The sequence below is a fragment of the Sminthopsis crassicaudata genome, chromosome 2 (assembly GCF_048593235.1).
Source record: "Sminthopsis crassicaudata isolate SCR6 chromosome 2, ASM4859323v1, whole genome shotgun sequence".
Classification (NCBI taxonomy): Eukaryota; Metazoa; Chordata; class Mammalia; order Dasyuromorphia; family Dasyuridae; genus Sminthopsis; species Sminthopsis crassicaudata.
In genome coordinates this window covers 406,875,636-406,901,417 of record NC_133618.1, presented here as the reverse complement: position 1 = coordinate 406,901,417, position 25,782 = coordinate 406,875,636, and the positions used below count along the sequence as shown (strand labels likewise).

The 25,782-nt window shown below is 36.1% G+C and overlaps 1 protein-coding gene across 1 annotated transcript in view; it reads right to left on the bottom strand.

The window, feature by feature from the left end:
• The window catches only part of NIPAL4 (NIPA like domain containing 4), a 30,469-nt gene extending 16,434 nt beyond the window's left edge, over nucleotides 1–14,035 (bottom strand). Inside the window, exon 1 of the mRNA XM_074291926.1 lies at nucleotides 13,866–14,035. Within this exon, the coding sequence (XP_074148027.1) occupies nucleotides 13,866–13,902 (37 nt within the window). The 5' untranslated portion in view covers nucleotides 13,903–14,035. The remainder of the gene's footprint in view (nucleotides 1–13,865) is intronic.
• Between the last annotated feature and the right edge of the window lie 11,747 nt (nucleotides 14,036–25,782).

Sequence of the window (25,782 nt, the reverse complement as noted above, 5' to 3'; positions counted from 1 at the left end):
TTTGCAGGACAGCAGCATCCCTGGTTTTATTTGGTTCCAGGGCAAAGAGAACAGGTGAATTATGAAGTCACCAGAGGGACCATAGGGAACAGGAGCATTTTCTGGACAGCTTTGGGGATCGGTAACTATGACCCAAGAGTGGAGAGGAGTGCTCTAGGTTGGGCCCAGAACAGAAGCCAGAAAAATAACAGTAAGAAGAACCTGAAATTTGGGACATCATTCCTCACACCTTGGAACTAGAACTTGATTATGATAATAGTTGTTAAAAATAAAAATATTTACTCAAAGGGCAAAGAATTGAAGCATAGATAGCTAGTATAAAGATAGAGAAGGTCTGGGCAAAAATTTAGAGGAAGATAGTGGAGTTTAAAAAGCCACTCTTCAATGAGAAACATCAAATGGTCCCAAGCCCAAAAAGAATTCTTGGATAACTTTTAAAGTACTTAAAAAACCAAATAAGAGAGAAAGAGGAAAACATCAGGGAAAAATATGAACAATTCTAGAAAATTATGAAAAGAAAGTAACCATCTAGAAAAGAGAATCAAAAACTTAAGGAAGAAAATTAATTTCTTGAAAACTAGAATTAGGCAAGAGGAAGCTAATGGTATTATAAGACACCAAGAAATAATAAAACAAAGCTAAAAGAATGAAGAGTGTGAAATATCTCATTAGAAAAATAGCTAAGCTGGAAAAGGATCAAGGAGGGACAATATAAGAATTGCAGGACTACCTGAAAGCTATAATAAATTGATACAATATTGCAAGAAATTATTAAAGAAAATATCCCTGGAGTCCTAGAACAAGAAGGTAAAAGTTGAAATAGGAAAAAAAAAAAAAAAAATCCACTGATTATCACCAGGAAAGTTTACCAGGAGGAAAATTTACAGGAACATCATAGCCAAATGTCAAAGCTCTCAGGTTAAGGAGAAAATATTATAAGGAACAAGAAAAAAACAATTTAACTATTTTAGAGTTACAAACAGATTACAAGATACAAGATCTAGCAGTTTCTACACTGAAGAACTGTCTTGGAACACTTTATTTTGTAGATCAAAAGAACTAGGATCACAAAATGACCAAGGGTAACAACCTAGTAAAGTTAGGTATAATCCTGAATTGGGAAAAAAAAATAATAATAATATTTAATGAATTGAAAGACTTTCAGGAATTTGTGATAAAAAGAACATAGAAGATCTAAAAGGAATATAAAGTAAACATTAAAGACTAAAAGGGACTTAATAAGATCAAACTGTTTACTTCTTATATGTAAAAAATTTATCAGTACTGTTATGACTGTCATCATTTGATATTTGATAGTTTGAAAGAGCATGAAAGGAAGAATTGATAAGAAGAAGTAAATTGGTGAGTGGGAGGACTACTAGTGTCCGAATCTTCTTCTCATCGAAAATGGATTGAAAAGAGGGAGCAACATATATGTTTAGAAGAGTGGAGGAGTATAAACATTTTCTAAATTTACAAAAAAAATAAGAGGCTAAGGGATAGGATAAGGGAGAAACTTTTAGAAAGGTGTGGAGATTAAGAATTCAGAAGAAGTAGGACACAAAAGACTCTCAGAAGGGTGGTAGATTAAGGAATATGGTGGGTGGGAGGGCTGCTGGTGTTGGAACTTTATTCTCAGCAGAAAAAGAATTGAAAAGAGGGAACAACATATACTTTTAAAAGGGTAGAAGGCTATAAAAGTTTTCTAAATTTACAAAGAAATAAGAGGGCTAAGGGATAGCATAAGGGAAGAACTTTTATAAGAATGTGTAGATTAAGAATTCAGAATAGGGCATAAGGGAGGGATTTACAGAGAGGTGGTAGATTAAGGAATAAGAAGGCAAAATAGCAGAAGTACATTAGATGAATGAGGAGGGGTGGAGTAAATAGGATGAGAAGGATAATGAACAAAAATAGGAAGGAGGGGAAAACACAACATAAAATATTTACCCATAAAATAAAAATGGAGAGCACATTGCATTAAAACATGTTGCTTTCAGAAAACGATAAAAAACTTAGATAAAAGAAAGGACAAGCATATAATTTGTTATGTAAAAAAAGAAGCAGGGATAGTAATCAAAATTTCAGACAAAGTTAAAGCTAAAGTAGATTTAATAACTCCACTATGAATTCCCAATTTTATTCAACATTGTTTTAGACCATTTAAAATAACTAGACAGTAAAAAAAAATAAAAATCTGAAAGTATACCTCCCAAAGCAAAGGAAGTACATGAACATAAATATAAAATACTTTTCATACAAAATAAAGTCGAATTTAAATAAATGAAGTAATATTTATTGTTCATGGGTAGGTAAAACCAATTTAACTTTTAAAATAATAATTTGGCCTAATCGATTTATTCAATGCCATTTCAATTAAATTGCTAAAAGTTATTTTAGTGATTTAAAAAAATAATTTTTAAAAATTCATTTGGAAGAATAAAAGCTCAAGAAATTTTTAAAAAGAGAAAAAATATGTATAAAAAAGGAGATTTAGTAAGACCAGATCTTAAACTTTATTATAAAGTGAAACCATTGTTAAAAGGCAAAATGGATAATTTTGATTATTTTAAATTAAACATTTCTTATATAAATAAGACTAATGTAGTCAAGAATAGAAAAAAATAACAGAAAACTGAGAGGGGGAGAACTTTCATAGCTAGTCTTTCAGATAGGATATGATTGTGTTGGAATACTGTTATGATATAGGAAATGATGAGCTGGTTGATTTAGAAAAATATGGAAAGATTTGAAACTAAAAAGGAAGATGCTATTCACTTCCAGAAAAAAAATGACAAATAGAAATATGCATAGTACCATCATACATATATGTATATTTATATATATGTATATGTATGCATGTGCGTATATGTGTTTATAATTGTCTATTTATATATCTATATGTATATCATTATATTTATTTCCTCATTTAATTGTACCTTTCTGAGAAGAATCAAGTAAAAAGTATGCAGTAGAAAACAAAAGGAAGTGTAGAAGGTAGCAAAGAAAAGCTGGGTTGCTTTGAAAACAATGTGTAACAATTGTTACATAGGTTTTCTTGAAATGGAAATTGATTGTTTTATATTGAATCTCTCATGTTCTGCTGTGTACATGGAAATTTTTTTTCTTTTCTTATTTTGTATTTAAGTTTAAAACGAATAAAAAATTTACACAAAAAGAAGAAAAAAGAAAATGAATTGTGTTTTCCATATTCTAATGCTAAGTACAACTTCTCTAGAAAAAGGGAAGAAACGTTCCAAGTTTCAAGACTGTAGATTGGTCAGTTTGATACATGTGTGCAAAGTATAGGATATAAATATGGTTAATGCAAGGAGGTAATTCCACAGCATGGAGGGCACTGACACTTGGTGGAATGGAACTTGTGACTAGAATAGGAATATGGAAGAACATATCTTATACAAAATAACAGAGTAGGTAAAAGAGGCAGTGAAGTAGCAATATATATTATAAGAAGTATATTTACTGAGGAAATACACAGACTGGAGGAAGAAACCATATTGCAAATCAGATCTGTGACAATCAATGGATGGAAGAAGAGAGTTGGAGGAGTCTACCGTAGCTTAGCTAGCCAGAAGGAAATGGAAGATATATTAGAATAATTTCACATGGAGGTATAATACAGCAATAATTGGGGGCTAGGTGAGGGGAAAGACTTTCATTGTCTTCTGGAATTCTGGAGTCATCTCTTTGCTAAAAGCAGAGCATGTCATAAATTCTTAACTTCTCTTAATTATGTCAGTCAGTAAGCCCTTAGCAAGGGCCTACTATTGTATCAGATATAGTGTCAAGTGCTGATGATATATAAAGAAAGGCAAAGCATGAGCCCAGCCCTCAAGGAGCTCACATTCTTAATTAATTAATAGGAGACATAAACAACTATGTACAAACAAGCTATATACAAGATAAATTGGAGATCACTGAGAAGACACTAGCATTAGGGTGGATTAGGAAAGGCTTCTCAAACAAGGTGGGATTTTAGATGGACCTGAAAGAAGCCAGGGAGGCCAGAAAGTTAAGATGAAGAGGAAGATTTTGTTCCAGCCATAGGGAACAGCTAGTGAAAAAAGCCCCAAATTGAGAACTGAACTGTCATGTGCAAGGCACAGCAAGGAGACCAGTGACCCAGTATGTTGGAAGGGATGTAAGACTGGAAAAATAGGAGGGAGCCAAGTTGTGAAGGACTTTGAATGCCAAACAGATTTTATATTTGATTGTAGAAGTTGATAGGATGATAGTCACATTTATCAGATAATAATTTATTTAATTCTTTAAAAGGTACAAGAAACAATGAGGGAAACTACTTTTTGTGATCTGACTGGCTGATAAGACTAGTTCAAAGATTTAGAATGGACTTGATCAATAAGGAAGAAATAGTATATTCTTAATTCAAATATGGTCCTGTGAGAAGTTAGAAGTGTTGAAGCTCAGAAAGTACTAAAAGCCAATAATGAATTATAAGAATAATAAAAAAGTTGTTTTTGTTTTTTGTTTTTTAAAGCTCCACTAGGAGCAAAAGAAAGATCCAAGAGGGGATATGATTATTATTCAGATTGGATAAATGAATGATAATGGGGAGGGTATAAAAAAATCAATTATGCTTTGTAATTCTTTGATCTAGGAGAGCAGTTCTGGGATTAGGTAAAGTAGAAAAGTTGTTGATGTTGTTCAGTCATTTATGGTCATGTCTGACTTTTCATGACACCCTTTGGAATTTTCTTGGCAAAGATACTGTAGTGGTTTGCCATGTTCATATCCAGCTCATTTTGCAGATGAGAAAACTGAGGCAAACAGGATGAAGTGACTTGCCTAGAGGCACACAGCTATACACACAGTACCAGGCTGAATTTGAACACAGGAAGCTGAATTTCTGATTATAAGCCTGGTGCTCTATCCATTATACCATTTAGTTACACTTGTATAATGTACTATAAAAGAACTGGTAGTTAAAAAATAGTATATTCAAAAAAAAATAGACCTGAAGTATTTGGTAGATACTATATTCAATAATACAACAAAGCTCTTTTGGTTGTTAATTCCATAACAGTACCCAGGATGAGAGTAATGGTAGTTTTGCTAAATTCTGGTCTAGGCAGAACATATCTGGTATATACTGTTTATGAAGTATCTAATCTAATTTGACCAGTTGTCAATTCTGTCATTTCTATTATAATATTATCTCTTTTTATGCTCCTTTTTCTCTGGCATTGCAACAAAGTTGATACAGGCTCACATCACTTCATTCATGGATTAATATAAAAGCCCTTCTCTGATTGGTTTCTATGTCCCCAAGTTTCATCTCACTTCAATCCATCTTCCATTTAAATGCCAAATTAATCTTCTGAAATATAGGTCTGACCATATCATGCCTTTATTCAATGAATTCCAGTGGTTCTCTCTACTACCCCGGGGATCAAATATAAAATCCTCTTTTAGGCTTTTAAAACCCTTCATAACTTTGCCCCTTCTTACTTTGTACTTTTTACACTTTAACACCCACTCTCACTCTCACTCCAAATGTTCTGGGATAAGAGTGATCCCTTGTATTCTTCAGCCTTGGCATTTTCAATGATTGCTCTCTGTCCCTGGAATTCTCTGTTTCATTATCTTCACTTTCTGTCTTTTCCAGACTTCCTTCGTTAAACCTAAAGCATTACCTTCTACAAGAAGTTCCATAATCTTAAATCTCTTCCCTCTAAGATTACTCCCAATTTATCTTGTATCTTGTTTGCATAGTATCTGTATGTAGTCTCCCCCGTTAAACTGTGACTTCCCTGGAAACTAATTTTTTTTCTTCTTCCCCATTCTTTTTTATCCTAAGTGTTTATTACACTGCCTAATACATAGCAAACCCTTAAGAAAAGCTACTTGACTAACATGGTACAGGCATGGTGGCCCATACCTATAATCTATGACACAAGAAGGTTGAAATTAGTAAATTGTTTGAGCTCAGGAGTTCTGAGTTGCTTATCTGCAGTAAGTTCAGTACTCATAGGACCAAAAATCTAGAAGATTGCCTAAGGAAGTTAGATTTCTGACTGGTCCAGGTCAGAAACAAAGCAGGTTAAGGTTCCAGGGTTGGGTTTGACACTTCCAATTTTGGCAAAATAGGGAGACCTAATTTAAAAAAAAATGTTGTGGTCACCTCTTGGGGGAGATAAATGAACTATATTTAAAAGACTAACCAGTATGTTGGAGTACTGGAGCCCAGGTTATAAACTGATTGGTCGAAGGAAATGAGAATATTTAGCTTAGACAAGGAAACACACAGAAGGGACCATACTAATGGTTTTCAGATATCTGAAGATCTGTCATGAGAAGAGGCATTATACTTGTTCTGTGGGGCCCAGAAAACATGTCTAGGAATAAACAGATAACATATGGATATAAAGAATCTTCTAATCCCTTCTAATTATATACTAGTTTCTGTGAAACTATCTGAATGTTGGTTTATTAATATGAACTAGGGCTATACTCAAGAAAATGGTCTGCTGTCACTGAAGGCTATCTAATGAGGCCTTGGCTATTTATTAGGGATATTGTAGAGCAGCTTTCTACTTAGGAAAAGCTGACCTAGATGACCTATAAAATCAAGTCCAAATCTGAGATTCTATGATGCTGCAAATGAGTGAGCTGACTATCACTCTTCCTGAGTTTCCAATGAAGCTAAGCAAGAAAGCCAGAGAAGCTTTCCCCCTAAAAATGCACTGGTTTGGGGCCCACGGTTGAATTTATGCACATGAAGTTATGATAGTGAGTTTTTTTAAAACAGGTCAAAGTCCAATATGAGATAGAGAAAAAAATAGAAATTAATATAATGGAAGTTTGAGTAACAGGCAAATGGGGGAGAGAGATAGCATTTGCCATGGGGTTCTAATAAACCCTTTATATAAAACTGTAAGGACTTAGAGAAAGGGAAATTGGAGTAATGCCTTAATTTAGTAATATGATCATCTTTATAAGGGGAAGGAAAGGAAACAAACATTTATATAGGACCTACTATACTAGACCCTTTGCTAAGTGCTTTACAAATATTATTTCATTTAATCCTCATAACAATCCTGCTAGGAAAGTGCTATTATTATAATGGTCTTACAGATGAGAGAACTGAGGTAAACAAAGGTAAATGACTTGCAAATGGCTAGTAAGTATGTTAGGCCAAATTTGAAGTCAGATATTCTTAATTCAAGGCCCAGCCCTCTATCCAATGTGTCACCAGCTACCTCTATAAACAGTTTTCTCTTAGCCTAGTTTCATTTTAATACTATATCCCAAAAGTGTGGTTTGGAAAATAGAAAACTAATTTTAAAATGGGGATGTCAGAATTCAAATCCCTACCTTTGATTCATAGAGGCTGTGTGATCCTAGGCAAGTAATTTAAAATCTCAGAGCCCAACTCAACTTTCTAAGACTGTAAACTGCAGAATAGTTTATGATCTTGATTGCTTTTTCCTTGCCAAGAATCTCTTGCAAAGATGAAATCTCAAGTCTGGACAATCAAGTCTCCCACTCAGCTAATTCATAGATAGTCAGCTCCCATTCTAAATAATTGGATTTCCTTATAGAGTTGAAAATTTCCTAGGCTTTCATTTTAACTTGCATATTTGGAGGAAACTTCATAAGTTCTACATTTCAACCTTCCATTCTGTCAAGGAACTTCTTTTCTAGGCCATAGGATAAGTGTTAGTTGATAGGTTCAGATAAGGAGAGGAGGATGGGTATTCTCAAGGAGCTGGGGAACAAGGATGGATGTTAGGAAACAGTAATAAATAAGAAAGTAAGATGGATATTGGGACAGTGACACAGGCAAAGGGGTAAACTCTGTTGAATGAAAACAACAGAAATGAGGATGAAGGTAGAAAGACAAGTAATGATGGAACAAATATGAGATGAAGTTGGGATACAGTTGACAAGAATAGGAAAAAAGAGACAAATACAGATGTTGGGCAGAGGGTTAAATGGAGAGATCAGAGGAAATATAGGCAGAAATACAGGTAGGAGGTGAGGATAAGATGGGGGATAGATGGCAGCAAGGAAGAATGATGGAAGACAAGTACATATGAGGTTGAGAAGAGCTATGAGGGAGAGTGACACATTTAGAATGATGACTGATATTAGGAAACAGGTATAGAAGGATGAGGGCAGATTGAGGGATATATACAGAAAGGGGAATAAGGATGGATAGTGTGGAACAAACAAGTGAAGAAAATGGATATTAAGAACAGGAACAGATGGAGATAAGGATGGATGTTAATAAGAATAATAACTAACCTTCATATCATACTTCAGGATTTGCAAAGTACTCTGCAAATGATTTCATTTGATTCCCAAACAACTTTGTGGGATAATGCTACTATTTATACACATTTTACAGATGAAGAAACTGAGGTTGAGAAAGGTTAAATAACTTCAGGATGAAACAGGATTAAAACTTGGGTCTTTCTGACTCTTAAGTTTAACGTTCCAGAGATAGCTGTCACTGATAGCTGTCAGTGTATAGGATCATATAAGGAGATGATGATGGATATTAAAAGACAAGGCTAGATAGAAATGAACATGAATTTTATGGAACAGGAAGGAAAAAGAAAAGAGTATGAGACTGAGTATAGAAGGGCAGAAAGGGCCATTTAATAATTCATGTGGGAACAAGGACAGAACAGGAAGAAAAGACAAAAAGGATGGGTGGACATGAGAACACATAATCAATGTGTTTAACTTGGTAAGGCTGAGGCTGTTGGGTGATGGTTGATGGGAGATACACAAACATGGATTGGGAGATAATGGGCTCACTGGAGGTACTTGAGGTAAAGCTGGATTACTACTTATTGGGAATGCTAAAGAAGGAATCCCTGCAGCAAAGAGAGGTCCCTTTCAACTCTGAGATTTTAGGATTCTCAAGGCCAAGCTAGTCTTTACCTAGGCCACCATGCATGCGGGATCTCAATCCATTTTAATTAAATTCAACACATTCTGGGTAAGAGACCTTCTTCAAATGAGTGTCCCACAATGCACCAGATCCCAAAGGATGAACTGGATCATTGGTATAGTCTCTTCTCATCCTCTTCTCTTTCTAGACTGATTCTGACCCTGAGGACATTAAATCTGGATCAAGCTCTTAGAATCCCAAGAAAACTAGGATATGCAGGCCAAATCTCATACCAAACTGCATCTCCAGTCCAACTTTTCCAAGAAACCAAAGTTCAGTATCAGCCAAGATTCAGAAGGTGGAGCTGAGAAAAGGGAATAGTGATTCCATTGTTTTCCTCCATGTGAAATTTAGCTATCATTTTGGTGACAAGGTAGACATTTGTGGAATCATCAAATCATAATTTTTGAGTTGTAATGGACTTCAGATCCTAGAACTTCTAAGTAAGAAGTAGAGCTCATTTAGTCTAATCACCATTTTGCATATAAGAAAGATTGGGAGAGGTTTTCACTGAAAGCAAAAAGACCTGGCCTGAAATCTGCCATTTACTAGCTATTTGGCTTCAGGCAAGTTACTGAATCATCTGAGCCTCCATTTCTTCATCTACAAAATGAGGTAATAACACACCCATTATTAACTCACAGGATTGCAGTGAGATTGATATGAAAAGATGCATATAAAAGACTTTGCAAACCATAAAGTTCTATATAATTTCAATTATTATCATGAATTTGTTGTTGTTCAGTCATGTCTGACTCTTCATGATCCCATTTGGAGTTTTCTTGGCAAAGATATTGGAGTGGTTTGCCATTTCCTTTTCTAGTTCCTTATACAGATAAGGAAATTGAGACAAACAGGGTTAAGTGACTTGCCTTTGGTCACACAGTGACCCTTTACTTCATTTACTTCACACACTCCCTTTACTTCATTTACTAAATTTAACCAATAACTGCTCTTATAGTTGTTTGGAAGTACTATTAGATTAAATAATTTGTCCTAGGTTACCCAGACAGAAATGTCTGGGGCAGTACTTGCATTTAGGCCTTCCTAAATTCCAGGCTGGCTTTCTTCCCAAACCCTCTGTCTTATTTAAAGTCTCTATCTCTCATCAAATCAGCTCTGAGTTGCTAATTGTTGGCCCATCCTTTCAAGAGATAGAAATCTGGGGAGTTCCCAGAGTAGAGGAAGTGAGCAAGAGCAAGAGGGAAGGAAGTCCAGAAACTAAGGTGAACAGATGGGGGATTCATAGCCAGCTTACCATATTCCTTCATGAGTTTCATATTAATGCATAGGGCTCAGGTCCTCCCTCCAATCTGTCTAGAATCAAAAAGCTTTTTGTAGAATGGGATCTCCTAAAATTAGGAAGTGTCTAGGCCTGCTCAGGAATTTTGTTCCCTTTAAGAGGCACTTTAAAGAAAAAAATCCTTGGGGTCTGAATGATCTATTGGAATTTAAGCTACTGAAGAATCAGAACTGTTTTGTATTTCTTTTTTTCCAGTGCTCAGCAAAAAGTCTGGCACATTATAAATGCTTTCTCATTCATTTAAGATTAATAATCTGACCTCTTATAAGAACAAAAGACTTGGGAGAGGACTGGAGATGAAATAAAATGAAATTCCAGAAATTTTCAGTTTCCTCCTCTATAAAGTGAAGCCTTGGACTAGATCAGAAGTGTCAAACGCATGAGCTACATGCAGGATCCATTAGATTGCCTCTTTTTTTATTCCTAAGTGCTTAGTGCAGTACCCAGCACAGAGTAGGTGCTTAATAAATATTAATTAATTGTCCAGAACACTCTTGAGAAATACTTAACAAAAAATAAAATAAAACATAGGTAATATTATATTTTAAAATTAAGTCAATATGTGGCCCATTGGCCCATTAAGTCACTATCTGGCTCTTTGGATTAACAGTGCATCTCTTGTCCATCAATTGGAGAATGGTTGGGTAAATTATGGTATATGAAGGTTATGGAATATTATTGCTCTGTAAGAAATGACCAGCAGGAGGAATACAGAGAGGCCTGGAGAGACTTACATCAACTGATGCTGAGTGAAAAGAACAGAACCAGAAGATCACTGTACACTTCAATGCTGTATGAAGATGTATTCTGATGGAAGTGGATATCTTCAACATAAAGAAGATCCAACTCACTTCCAGTTGATCAATGATGGACAGAAATAACTATACCCAGAGAAGGAACACTGGGAAGCGAATGTAAGTTGTTAGCAGTACTGTCTATCTACCCAGGTTACTTATACCTTCGGAATCTAATATTTAATGTGCAACAAGAAAATGGTATTTACATACATATATTGTATCTAGGTTATATTGTAACACATGTAAAATGTATGGGATTACCTGTCATGGGGGGGAGGGAGTGGAAGGAGGGAGGGGATAATTTGGAAAAATGAATAAAAAAAAATAAAAACAAATTAAAAAAAAAAAACAAAAAACAAAAAACAGTGCATCTCTATTTGTCATTGCCGTTACTGAATGAGATGAGCTCAAAGGTTTCCAGCTCTGAGATTCCATAATTAATTAATACTTTTTTTCTGCCCCAAGGGAAGCCAAAGAAGTGTGAAGGAAATCAGCACAGCACATTCCTATGAAGGCATCTAGGTTCTGGGTTAACATACTTGTCTAATGGAAAGAGCTTTGGGGTCATAAAACTTTGGGGTTGTAAACTTTGATTCCATACCCTGGTGCTGTCCCTTTCTTCCTATAAGGCAAGTCACTAAACTTTCTTTGGAAAAAGGAAACCTCAGTTTCCTCATATGTAATAATGAAGGGATTGGATTGCATAACTTCTAATATCTTTCTAAACTTTAAATCTAAGTGCATGTGCCCTGATTATTAGCAAAAGTGATACAAAATGGTCATAGCCAATGTTGGAGAGGTCATAGGAAGGTAGGCCCATTAATATGTTGTTGGTGGAGTTGTGAAGTAGTCCAAGCATTTTGGAAAGTTATTTTGAATTATGCAAATGAAGTGACTTAAATGCTCATACCCTTTGAGTCAAAGATGAGGTTATAGGGCTTATAGGGCTTATACTCTAAGAAACCATCAAAAAAAAAAAAAGTTCTCATATACTCCTGAATATTTATAACAATACTTTTGTGATACTTAATAAACAGAAACAAATTACATGCAAATCAATTGGGTAATGGCTAAACAAATTTGTGGTATGTGAATGTAATGGAATATTACTATGCTGTAAGAAATGCTGAGTATGACGAATACAGAGAAGCTTGGTAAAGATCTATATAAACTGAAGCAGAGTTAAGTAAGCAGAGCCAAAAAAAGAATTTATATAGTAATTACAACAGTGTAAACAGAAAGAATAGCATATTTTTTTTAAAAAGTGCAAAATAAATCTTTACAAAATTATAAAGATCAAGGAGGCCTTGAATAAAACGATTAAGGAGAAATCCTCAACCTAACTCTTCATGGATATGAGAGATCCATGGGTGTTACACACTGCACATATTTTCAGATTTTTTCATATATTAATTGGTTGTGCTGACTTTTCTCCCCCTTTGTAAAAACATACACCTATCTATTCTATGGGATGACTCTTACCCAGGGAAAGGGAGGGATATGTGGGATAGATACTAGGGTGGTGTAAGAAATAGAAACGATCAAGAACAACTTATTTTTTAAAATCTAAGTATATGATAAGAGCAAATAGGTATTTGAGTTAATCCATATTTTATAGACTAGTGGTAGATAGTCTTTTTTCCTTCTCTTATGTTTCTCAGTGGGAAGTCTTACTGCTTTTTTTTTCCCCCCCTGCCTGGCTTTGAGAAACCTAATAGGTTATAGCAGAAGTCCTAGATTTAAAATTTCTTCATCTGCAGAAAAGAAAAAAGGCTGGAGTAGATAACTTTTAAGATTGTTCTAAGCTTTAAATCTATTATTCCATGATCCTATGAAGCACATGAACCCTTTTATAATCCTAGACGAGGTGTGTGGTAAGAGTTTGGGAGAATCGATCTTTAAGAGAAAAGACATTTAGAGGGCAGCTACCTTTTTTGTTGTGGGTGGAGAGGGTTCTTTAAGTACAACAGGCATGGCATAGATCTGGGGTTCAGGAACCCTAGTCTGGAGTTCCAGCTCTACCTCCAGCAAGGTATTGTGGAAAGAGCGCTGGTTCAGATCCTCTCGGACACAGCCATGCGGTTGAATTCTTCCGGTCACTCCAATGGCACACTGTTTACCTTCTTCTAGCCTCAGTTTCCTTATCTTGCGAAAGGAAAGGTTCGAGCTCCCTGCCTACGGAGGTTTGGCCATGAAACCGGCTCCGGATACATTAGTCTCCAGGGACATCTCTATGTAACTCCATGCCTTTCCATGACCTGTTCCCCATGCCTGGAATGACTTGCCTCCTCGCTTTTGCCTCCCAGCTTCTACCAACACACTCAAATTCAACTTCTGCCGGAGACTTTTCCCCAGAACACCCTGCTGCTGCCTTCCTTCTGAGATGACCTTCCATTGACACTACACCTCTTGATGAGGGATGTGGTCTCCCTCTTCAGATGGTGAGCTCCTTGAGGGCAGTAATGTGTTTTGGCCTCTCATCGCTCCTCCAGCTTCCTTAGGAAGAGCTTAATGAATGTTTATTGATTGACTGAAACTCGTAATCCTAAAATATGAGAGTCAGGCCCAGAATAATCCAGCGTTCCTTCCTTCTAGGCCACTTACTGAGGTGACCTGCCAAAGGCTGGGAGCCTGGGCTACTTTGTCCAGACTCTGAGAAAGCCTGTTTGAGGGAAATGCAAGTGTGGTGGGTGCTCCGAGATGGAAAGGGCAGAGCCTCTTTAAACTCATCCTAGTCCTTCCCTCCCCGCGGGTCCCCAGCTCCAGCACCCGGAGCTCTCCGGCCCCTCGCCCCCCTCCCTGGGCCAGATCCCAGGCGCACCGTTCGCACAGCTGCTGTGGCTCCCCAGCGTCTCCATGGGGCAGCTGCGGCTCCGGCGTCCGCTCCGGCTCCGCGTGCGGGACCGGGGGCGCGGGCGCAGAGACTGCCCGGGCTCCGACGGCAGTGGAGGCGGCGCGTAGTGCCCGCCCGGCCCGGCTCGCACCCCTGATCCTGGGCTCGGGAGAAGTTGCCAAAGCGTGACTCGTTCTTTGGTGAGTGACAGCGCCCGGCACGGGTCCGGGGACTGGGTGAGGAGTGGCGGCGAGGCGGGGCGGGGCGGGGCGGGAAGGGGACTGGGTCCCGGCGGCGGGGAGGATCCTCGGGTTGGGTGGGGAGCGAGGGAGAGGAGTTTCTTGTGGAAATTAACTTCTGGAATCTCGTCCGAGTTCTGCACTTTGCATCGCCAAATGGGACCTTTCATCACTTTAGTATAACTCTGTGGGGGAAAAAAAAACCCAAAATCCCAACTTAAATTAATAAGCAAGAGATAGTTTAAAATCAGGGATAGTCCCCGAAAAGTAACCTACCTGTCGTCTGACTCCTTTTTTCCCTCCTCTGGAGTCGGGAATCAGCTTAATCACTTATCCATTCTTTCACATGCTTTCTGTCTTGGTCCTTTGCTTGTGTGACCACTCAGTTCACCCCTTGGAAGCAACTTTTCCTCTCTTTAGAAGTTCTGCATCCCACATAAGCGGTGGAATTAGAATGAGGTCGTGCAAGTTTTCTAATTTAGGTTTTGGGGCAGTCGTCCAGTTAATGAAATGAAAAAAAGCTTTTGGAAAAACATCAGATCTTGGATCGAGTCAAGGAAAAATATGTTTGTTAAATGGGAGATGGGATGCTAGTAGTGTTAGGGAAAGGACTAGGGTAGTAGGAGTAAAGATTTATTTGGATCAAGCCATTTTACTTATCTAAAGTAAAAAGAGAGGATTGTATTATGTAGTGTATTTGATCCTATCCAATGAGAACCAGCTCTAATTTTGAGAAAGCCCGTTACTTAGATTGAAGAGAACCTCTGAACATCTTTTAGAAGGCAGAGTCAGGTACCTAAAATGAGTCGAAATCAATTCAATAAGTTATTTTGCATGATTATAACAGTGATAAAATGCTTTAAAATTTTGTTCAAATTTTCACATATTTTATTTCCTTTTATTCTTTCCACTTTCCTTCCCCATCTCTGTTTTACAAAGGAGGAAAAGGATCTAAGAGTTGCAGTGGCTGCCCCTGGATATTCAGCTAATAAGTAGAGAGGAGGCAGGTTTTAAACACAAGGTTTCATGATTCAATCTAGAAATCTCAGACCAAAGCCCTCTCCCCACTATGTTATGTTCTCTGACCCAGGTCTCTGATTTTAGATTTAAATGGCATCCATGCCCATAGTTAATATGGTGAAGTCAATAATCGGGAGAGTTGATTTGTCCCTAATTTGTTCTGTGATCTTGTTGCTCATTACTCCTATACAGACCTCAGTTTCCTCTTTTGTAAACTGAGGGGGTTGGTCTAAATTATTTCTAACGTCCTTTCCAGCTTGGGCATTCTAGGATTCTATGACTCCAGACACAATTCGTCCCATTGAAGTGTTGGCTCCTTTTCTCCATTTGACTACAATGCCCTTTTCTCCAGCAACAATGTCCCTGTTAGGACAGCGGAGTAGACCTTAGTATTGTCCTCCCTAATGCAGAACAACAGACTGCACTGTTGTTTGTACAAGCTCAACTCAGATCGGCTTTGTGGCTGTCCCTTTAAAGAGTCAAACCAGTCAACGTTAAAAGCGCCATACCCATATCTTTACATAAATTGATTCATTAAACACCAGCTCCATTAAGGATATTTTTGATTATGAGGAATGACCCAAACATTTGAATCAGAATTGTAGAATTTTCTGATTGGAAGAAAAGATGGTGTCAGAATTGACCCATACACTTCCTGATATCCATGTTTGCTTGCTTTGTATTAGAAGATAAATGGTATTAGACATAATAGGTTGAAAAAAGTAGGTTTGAAAGTGCTTTGCAAAAAGTAGGTACTAAAAGTACCTACTATATGCTAGGTACTGATAATACAAAAATAGAAATGCATAGCTTACATACTCTTCAGGACAAGTGCAAAGAAAAATAAATATGTGTGTATATATTATACAAAATAATGGGGAGAGGAAGAGGATTATAGCCCTTGGGGGGATTAAGGAAAAGCCTTAAATAGTAATCAATGCTTGAACAGAGCTAAAGATTCAAAGGCAGAGGTGAGGAAGAAGAGCATCCCACACAAAAATGAAAAAAAAAAAAAATGAAATGCCTACTCAATTCTTTTCATACTCTAGGCGAGGCACTTTAGATGAAGAGATTAAGTGATTTGTTCAAGATCCAATATTTAGTAAGTGATGGAACTAGAACCTGAACTCAGATTTCTAGATTCCCTGTATTCTCTTTCTATTACAGCACAGTGAGTCATTTTGGTGCAGAGGGAAAAGTATTGAATTGGGCATCAGAGAAGCGCATTTATTTCCTATGTGACCTTGAGAAAATCCTCGAACTCTCTGGTACAGTATAAAATGGAACAGGGGAAGAGTAGGACTAGATGATCTCGAAGATCCTTCCAGCTCAGATTTATGACTTGGTGATTCTAAGACAGAGAATTTATAAGAGAGAATTTTAGTCTGTTGGATGGTTTTAGCCACATTAGATGTAGTTAGGTCGCCCTTGTAGAATTCCAATTCATTGCTTCATTTTTTTTTGTACCTGTTTTTGATGGAAATTAGGAAGGAGAGATCAGTAATGACATGCCTCTTTTTGGAAACATTGCTCTTTCTCTGACTTGGTATCATGGGAATTTGGTCTCTTCTGGGTGTGAGATTTATAGCATTTAAAAGCTCCCTTTGTCTTGAGAAATAATAGTTGGAATGGAACTTACAAATACATACTAAGCTATGTGAATGAGCTTGACTTGTCATGTTCAATTACTAGAACTGACATAAAATAAAGTTTAGTGAGACTAATAACTGATTCACTGGTCCCTTAACCTCTCCCTCTAGGAACCTGCCTTATCCTCCCTCTTGGGTGCCTTGGGTAAAAGCAGAATAGTAATGGGACCATTTAGTGCAGCTTTGGATTTAGTTAATCATTTCTACCCACTCCTCAGACTCTCTAAAGTCTGCAGAAACTATAGTTTTCAAAAGTCAAATTAGAAAACTTAGGTTGACAAAGGAAGCACCTTTTACAAAACTATGTAAAGCACATTTTTTTTTTTTTGAAATTGGGATCATCTCAATTGTATTATTATTGCACATGAAAATAGCTTAATAAATATTTGTTGAATAAATGAATAAATAAATCAATCTTTATGGACAAGAGTGGAAGTGGACAAGACAATCCCCAGGGGAATTGTGTCTGGGACAAATTAGATATTCATAAGAACATATATAAAATCCAATTATAGGAAACATAAAGGACAATCTAGAAGAGGATGGAAGTAAAAGAGAGGAGGAGTCTTTGCTTTGGTGAAAGTGATGGAATTATGGGTTATATATGTGTATATGTATAATATATGTATACACACACGTATATGCATATAACCTTAGGTCATCTCCTTCCCTACACCCTTGTTAGGAACCACCTCATCATTCAATCATTTATTGAACAAGCATTTATTAAGCAGCTACTATGTGTAGGTACTTATGTACCTATACTAGTTACTGGCAACACAGACACATGATCAGCCCACCTTTTCTTCCCTAGCTTATAATTTCTTTATTATCTCTTTTACTCTTGTTTTTCTTCTGAGTTCTTCATTGACACATTCTTACACCTACCATATGCCTTGCCATTACTCTCATTGTGATATTCATTTTTAATTCTTCAAAGATTGTTGTATTCTGTGTCTTAACTGGCCTATTGCACTATTGGAAAATTGGTATTAAAAAGATAGGTCTTTACTTTAATAGGAAAATTGAAAACTTCAAGATAGAAACTTTTCAAAGACAATCTATCACATTCTCCTCATTCTTTTCCATTCTGGGTTCAATTTGTTTTTCATCTGAACTATTTCAGACACATACACACATGCATGTATATTTTTATATACATATACATATATACATATACATATACATATCTCCCCTGTGTTGATGATCAAGTCAAATGCCTTTGAATTATTAATCTTGTCCAGGATGTTCTACAGTGCCCTGGGGTTTGAGGAAATTCCCACAATGTCATCTGCATGCTGGACCATCTGGAAGATCTTATAATTCACAGGAAATTCTTTTTCTACTTAGATTCTGCTCTGGCATTTCTCCAACCTAGTGTCAAGCACCTTTGGTGAGAATACATCTCCATTTTTTCATGATGTTAATGACCCAGAGGGTAATTGAACAGGACTATTTCTGTCATTATATCTTTCAAGGAATCTTGAATGATTTTGATGTATGGATTTAAGACACTTGTAAAATAGCCTACAAGGTAGCTTTATGTTCTTTTTTTTATTTATTTATTTTATTTAGAATTGTTTTTCACAGTATATATGCATGAGTAATTTTTTTTATAATATTATCCCTTGTATTCATTTTTTCCAAATTATCCCCCCCTCCATTTCCTCCCCCCGATGACAGGCAATCCCCTACATTTTACATGTGTTACAATAAAGCCTAGATACAATATATGTGTGTAAATACCATTTTCTTGTTGCACATTAAGTATTAGATTCCGAAGGTATAAGTAACCTGGGTAGATAGACAGTAGTGCTAACAATTTACATTCGCTTCCCAGTGTTCCTTCTCTGGGTGTAGTTATTTCTGTCCATCATTGATCAACTGGAAGTGAGTTGGATCTTCTTTATGTTGAAGATTTCCACTTCCATCAGAATACATCTTCATACAACATTGAAGTGTACAGCGATCTTCTGGTTCTATTCATTTCACTCAGTAGCTTTATATTCTATCAAATAAGTTTCTTTTGTTGACAATTAACAAATAATGACCACATGGGATTTTTTTTTTGACTTTCAATTAACTCTTCAGTGGCAAAGATCTGGTCCATTGTTGAATATTCTTGATTGTTCCTTACTAATAACTTCATTAAAGATATCTTAGATTCATGCATAAATTATTTATATAAAGATTTTATATAGATGGGAGAGTAGTATATAATTTTGACAGTTGATAGTTATTAATGTTCTCTCATTCTCTCATAAAAATACCAATTAGGCCCAATATTTTTTTCACTGTTTTTTAAATCATCTTCTTCAGATATCTTGTATATTTTCTTCAGCTCTGGAACATAAAATTAAACATGTCAGTCTAGTACAAAAGTTAATCTGTGATGGACTCATGAGTGAATTCTACTGAATATTAAATGAACATTTAATTCCAATACTATATAAACTATTAGGAAAAACGGGTGAAGGAGTTCTACCAAACGCCTTTTACAACATGAATATGACACTGACATTTAAACCAGGAAGAGTGAAAACAGAAAAAGAAAACTATAGACCAATTTCCTTAATGAATATTGATACAAAAATTTATATGAAATACTAGCAAGAAAATTACAACAATCTATCTATCACAAGGCTCATACACTATAAATGGGTGGGATTTGTACCAGGAATGTAGTGTGATTTAATATTAGAAAAGCTAACAGCATAATTGATCATATCAATAACAAAACTGACAGAAAGTATGTAATTATCTCAGCTGATACATAAAAAGCTTTTGACAAAACAAAACACTCATTCCTATTAAAACATTAGACAACAAAGGAATAAATAAAGTATGCCTTAACTTGATAAGTAATATTTATTTAAAACCATCTGCAAGCAGTGTCTATAATGGGGATAAGATAGAAGCCTTTCCAATACCATTATACTTATTATCACCACTGTTATTCAGTATTGTGCTGAAAATGCTAGCTATAGAAATAAGGGAAGAAGAAATTAAAGGAGTTGGAATAGTTAGTAATGAGGACACACAAAACTATCACCCTTTATACATGATATGATGGTATATTTAAAAATTCCTACAGAATCAACTAAAAAACTGGTTGAAATAGTTAACAACTTTAGCAGATTTGCAGGACTTAAAACAAGTCCACTTAAATCATTAACATTTTTATATATTGCTAATAAAGTCCAACAGTAAGAAAAAGAGAGATACAAGTATGAAGATAGAAGATAGAAGAGTAAATGGAAGGGATATGTTTAAAAACTGGAAAGACAGATTGTGAAGTGCTTTAAATGCAAAACAGAGGAATTTATATTTGCTCTTAAAAATAATAGGGAGGGGCATCTAGGTGGTGCAGTGGATAGAGCACTAGCCTTGAATTCAGGAGGACCAGAGTTCTGGTCTCAGACACTTAACACTTCCTAGCAGTGTGACCCTGGGCAAGTCACTTAACCCCAGCCTCAAAAAAAGAAAATAATAATAATAGGGAGTCACTGGAGTTTTTAGAGTTGGAAATAGGTCAGACCTTTGCCTGCAGAAAATCACTTTGGAAACAGAGTGGAGGATAGATTGAAATGGGAAGAGAGTTAAGGAAGTAAGATAAGTAAGAAGGTTATTCCTCATGGAAGGAGGATTAAGAAAGTGGTTATGTGAAGGGAGAGAAAGAAATCTTAATGGGAGATACTGTGAAGTGAAATGACATGACTTGATAAGAGACTGGATATGTTGTCATGTTGGGCTGAGAGGTTAACATTGAGCTGTGTCTCTGTGACTGGGAAGATGATGTTGACCTCAATTGTAATAGGTAATATCAGAAGTGGGGATTGGGGGAAAGATAATGAGTTTTGTTTTCGATGTGTTGATTTAAGATGCTTATGAAACTTCCAGTTTGAAATGTCCAATAGGCAATTAATGATGATACTTAAATCATCTACTTAGAGATGATAATTGAACTCCTGGGAGCTGATGATAAAAGGGTGTAGAGAAAAAGAGCATCTAGGTGGCACAGTAGAGAGAGGACCAGGAATACTTATCTTCCTGGATTCAAATATGTCCTCAAACATTTGCTGGCTTTGTGATCATAGTCCGGTTTGCTCTAGTTGCTTTCCTTGTAGAAGGAAATGGCAAACCATTCCAATATGTTTGCCAAGAAAATCCCAAATGGGGTCAGAAAGAATTGGACACAACTGAAAAATAATTCAATAACAGAGAGAAAAGCAGACCTAGGACAGAGTTTTGGGATGGGGGCACTCACAGGAGTGGGAATAACAAAGATGAAGATCCAAAATTGAAGAAAGATCAGACAGCTAGAAGGAAGAGAATAAGGAGAGAACAGTGTTCTAAAACCCCAGAAAAAAATTTTAGTAGGAGAAAGGAGTAAATATCATGAAGTGTTTCAGAGAAGTCAAGAAGGATAAAATCTGAGAAAAGGACATTCAATTAGATGATGAAGACCTCATTGGTAATTTTGGAGAGATCATGTCAGTTAAATGATATTTTCATTATCTGTAAAATAAGAGGGCTGGACTTGATCTCCAAGGCCCCTCCAAATTCTAAATCTATGCTCCTAAAACCATATAATGTTGAGAGCCCAACTAGTTCTTAATCTGGTGCTTCTGTGACTCTTTGGCTTCATGGCATCATGACTTTTTGCTATATGGTACCCACAACTGCACCTTGGATTCCAAATTTCTGAATAACATTTCACTATTTCATGAGCCCCCACTCATGTTCACTTTACTCCCAACTGAATTCACTTTCTGGGCTCCTGTACCTCCTCACCAGAAAACTTTCCCTCATGCCTACTCTCAGTTTTTTAAAAATGTATTTTCTTACTCTATTAGAATGTAAGCATGGAGGGAAGAAATGGTCTTGTCTACTTGTATTCATATCACTAGCACTTAGCACAATGTATGGAACATAATGATTCTTTATTAAGTGTTTAACTCTCTCATATTAAATGAAAGAACAGAAGCTTCCTGAGGGCAGGAATAATTTTATTCTTGTCTAGTATCCTCAGTGTAGCATAGTGCCTGACATAGTGGTGTTTAATAAATGCTAGTTGAATGATTGAATCAAATGCTATTTGGAAATTCTATCTAGTTAAAGTTGAATCCTGCTGTGAATTGGTTAATCTTTTTCTGAAATAAAGAGCCACTTTCTAATTGAGAAATTTTCATGGTGCTTTGCTTAAATCATGGCCCATCCATGTTTATTTGTTTTAATTGATGAATATGAGAAAAAAGCACTGTGACAAATGCACCAGACCATCATCAGCTGTCCTTGGCTGAGAGGGATATAAGAGTTAGGCTGCTAGAGCGTGGGGAAATATAGGATTTTCATCCTTAAGAGTTATATTCTTCTGTAACTTCTTTTCTTGCTCAAATTTAGAGGATGACATATCACATTTGATTCCAGCAATTGTTCTTTGTAAGTCCAGGCAGGTCTTTGGGGAGAATAAGAAGATAAAACTTGGATATTTTCTACTTTCAGGATTTCCTTTTCACCTTCTACCTTTAGACATGGTTTTGGGTACTGCTTTTAGTCACAAGATGGTTCCCAACCTGTTAACTTCCAACAAGTCAGCATGAAATCAGAATATTTTGCTTCCCAACTTCTAGCGAGAGACAAGCCTATGAGCTGTGTAACAGTGGCTTCCCTGCAAATGCAGATGCACAGGAAATACTGGTTTGCAAGCTTGAGAGCAGGTGAGGTGCCCCGAAGGAATCCAGAGCGTGGGTTAAGATTTCTTCATCCCACAAGTCAAGTTGAGCAGGGTATAAAAATACCTGATCCTGAGTCAGGTCCCTCTCCCCTATCTCTTCCAGCCTAGCCCATTGAATACCATTCTGGATTGATAGGGAGTCCAGAAGAGATAAGATGGGGCACAGACTGTCTGTGCACTAAGAAATTGGACCATTTAAAGGCTTGGGATTGTTTAAGGTGATAAAAATGTCCCCCGATAAGCACCAGCAGTTATTCCCAAGTATGTGAACTTTGTCATGCAGGCAGTAAAGGATGATTTTATATCTCAAAAAAAAAAAAATAGGTTTTATACCTGAGAAAAATTAACTTCAAGGAAGATCTCTGATTTTTTCTTTCATAATATACATTATAGAATTCAAGTTCTTTGAAGGCAGAAACTGTCTTGCTTTTGTATTTTTGTCTCTAATATATCATTGTGTCATTATTGGGAAACCTAAGGAAGCTAAGAGCACAATGGATAGAGTGCAGGCTTTGGAGTAAGAAAGAAGCGAGTTCAAATGTGACTTTAGGCATATATATATATATATATATATATATATATATATATATATATATATATATATATATATATATATATATATATATATATATATATATATATTTTATTTGTATTTTTATCCCCAGTGCTTTGCATAGTTACTGGTTTTAGTAGGTGTACAATAAAGTGCTTAGCACAGAGTAGTGCTTCATAAATGTTTGCTGATTGATTCATACTTGTAATCCATAATTCCAACCTTGATAAAGGGAAAAAAGATTAAGTGTTTACATAGTACTTACTATATGTCAAATACTATACTAAGCACTTTACAAACATCTCATTTAATCCTCAATATTACATGTAGTTCTGGTCAAGATACTTAACCTTTGCCTCCTCAACTATAAACTAGGAATAATAACAGCACTTACTTCATAGGGCTGTGGTAAGGATCAAATGAAATAATATTTGTAAAGGTGCTAGTACAGTGCTTGGTACATAGTGGGAACTACATAAATGCTTATTTCTTCCTTGTTCTCATTATCCTGCGCAATTGAATCAATCTTGGTGCTTACATCTCATCAGATTTCCCTCAAACCTATGACTGGAGACCAGGACCATGGATTCCAAAACCTATATTTAAGGAAGGGCACCATTACAGTCTTCTCCCATTTCTCCCTGGCTTTACTACCTTTTTTTTTTTTTAACACCTATGGAATTCTCTGTCACTTTCTTAGTCATATACCGTCTTTGCCCTCTAGTCCCAGCCCCTCCCTCCAATGCTTTTTCTATTCTTTTTGTTTGTTGTCTTCTTCCATTAGATCTTGAGCTCTAAGAAGGAAGGGACTGTCTTTATTTTCATTTGATTTGTATCCCCAGTGCTTAGGATAGTGACTGGTGTTAGTAGGTGTATAATAAATATTTATTGACTATTTACTCATGCTTGGCATAGCGTAGGTACTTCATAAATGTTTGCTCCTTCTCCTCCTCCTTCTTCTATCTTTCCTTGTATCCCCAATGCATGCCTAACATTCAGCAAGAGTTTAATAAGTGTTGTTTTTTTTTTTTTTTTAAATCCAATGGGCAGATTATTGACTTAAGTATCATTTACAGATCTCTCTGTATGTAGTCAGATCATGGACTTCTTAAAGCAAAGCTCAGAATTATCTCCAAATTGGAACAAAAGATAAAGATGAGAAGATACGGTAGGCAATTAAAACAACTCCATTCTGACCCATTTAAGCAAGATATTGACTCCGAAAATGGGACATTCTAGAGAAAGAGATACAAATAAGGGCTATCATCATTTAATGCCTGTAAAGCAGTCACCACTATACGGAGGCCAAAAAAGCCAAGAAACCTCTTCAGTCAGTAATCTCTTAATCTTTTTGCAAGCAGACAGATATAACAGTTAGGGCAACATTAATATAGCATGTAAACTACATCTGTAAAAACATTAAAGAAGAGAACAATGAAAGATTATTAACAAAAATCACCTTATTAAATAATTGAGAAATGGTAGGGGGAAAATGAGTTTGCCAGAAGTTTGGCATGAGACTCAGTTTAACCTAATGATGTCAAGAACATTCAAGTATGAAATTGGAGAGACAAGAAAAGAATCATTCCCAACACATATATTAATTTCCTCTGTCAATGACATCATAGCCACCATATTTTGGCTCTGATTATCACTATTCTATAGGTAAAAGATTATTATTATGAGAAAAAGTGACTGAAAAGACATCACTACTATTTGAAGACAATAAAGGAGATGCATTACCCTACTTGGCTGTGGGACCCGTGAGAGAACCATGGGGCTTTTCTATCTGACTTGCAGCTAAAACTTTTTTTATATGTTGTTTTCCCCCTTTTAGAATGTGAGTATATGAAGGACAGTGATTCCTTTGATTTCCTGTTGGTATCTTCAGCATTTAGGATAATGCTTTATACATAATAAGTATTTAATAAAAGATTTTTTCATTCATTCATCTTGATCCATACACTTGCTTTTTGAGCTCCACACAATATTCATGAGAAGAATCTTGCACACATACATACATATGTATGTATTATGACATTCTTGATAAAAATATAAAAAGGAATAGGCAAAATTTCATAACCAATATTCTCCAACATACCCCACTTTTACAGTTGAGTAGATGGTGCAGAAAATAGAAATCCCATTTATATATTGTTGACAATTTTTGAAAATTTCATTTGATGGAGAAAAGTTCTCTTGTTAGGTGGTGTTTCCTGTAGTGTTCAAATCTTTGTGATCTTGTTTGAGGTAGACAAAGGTACTAGAGAGGTTTGACATTTTCTTTTCTAGCTCATTTTACAGATGAGCAAACTGAGACAAATAGACTTCCCCAGTATCACACAGCTAGTGAGGGTCTGAGGCTGAATTTAAAATTACATCTTCCTGACTATAGACCTGTAACTCTATTAACTGTACCACAAAGCTGTCCATGACTAAATGGTTTAGCATCAGAAACTGATATGATTTTATCATATGCCTACATATGTGTGTGTGTGCATGTCCTTAGCACAGTACTTTGCACATATTAAGCACTTAGTAAATGCTTCATTCATTCATTACTGTTTAATTATGTGATTAATAAAAATTTCTTCCTACACACCATTATTTACTTTTGAACAATTTAACAATTTTTATTGATATCTTTTGCTTCTATATCACTTTGCCCCCAAATATATCCTTCCCTTCTTCCCAGAAAGTCATTCCT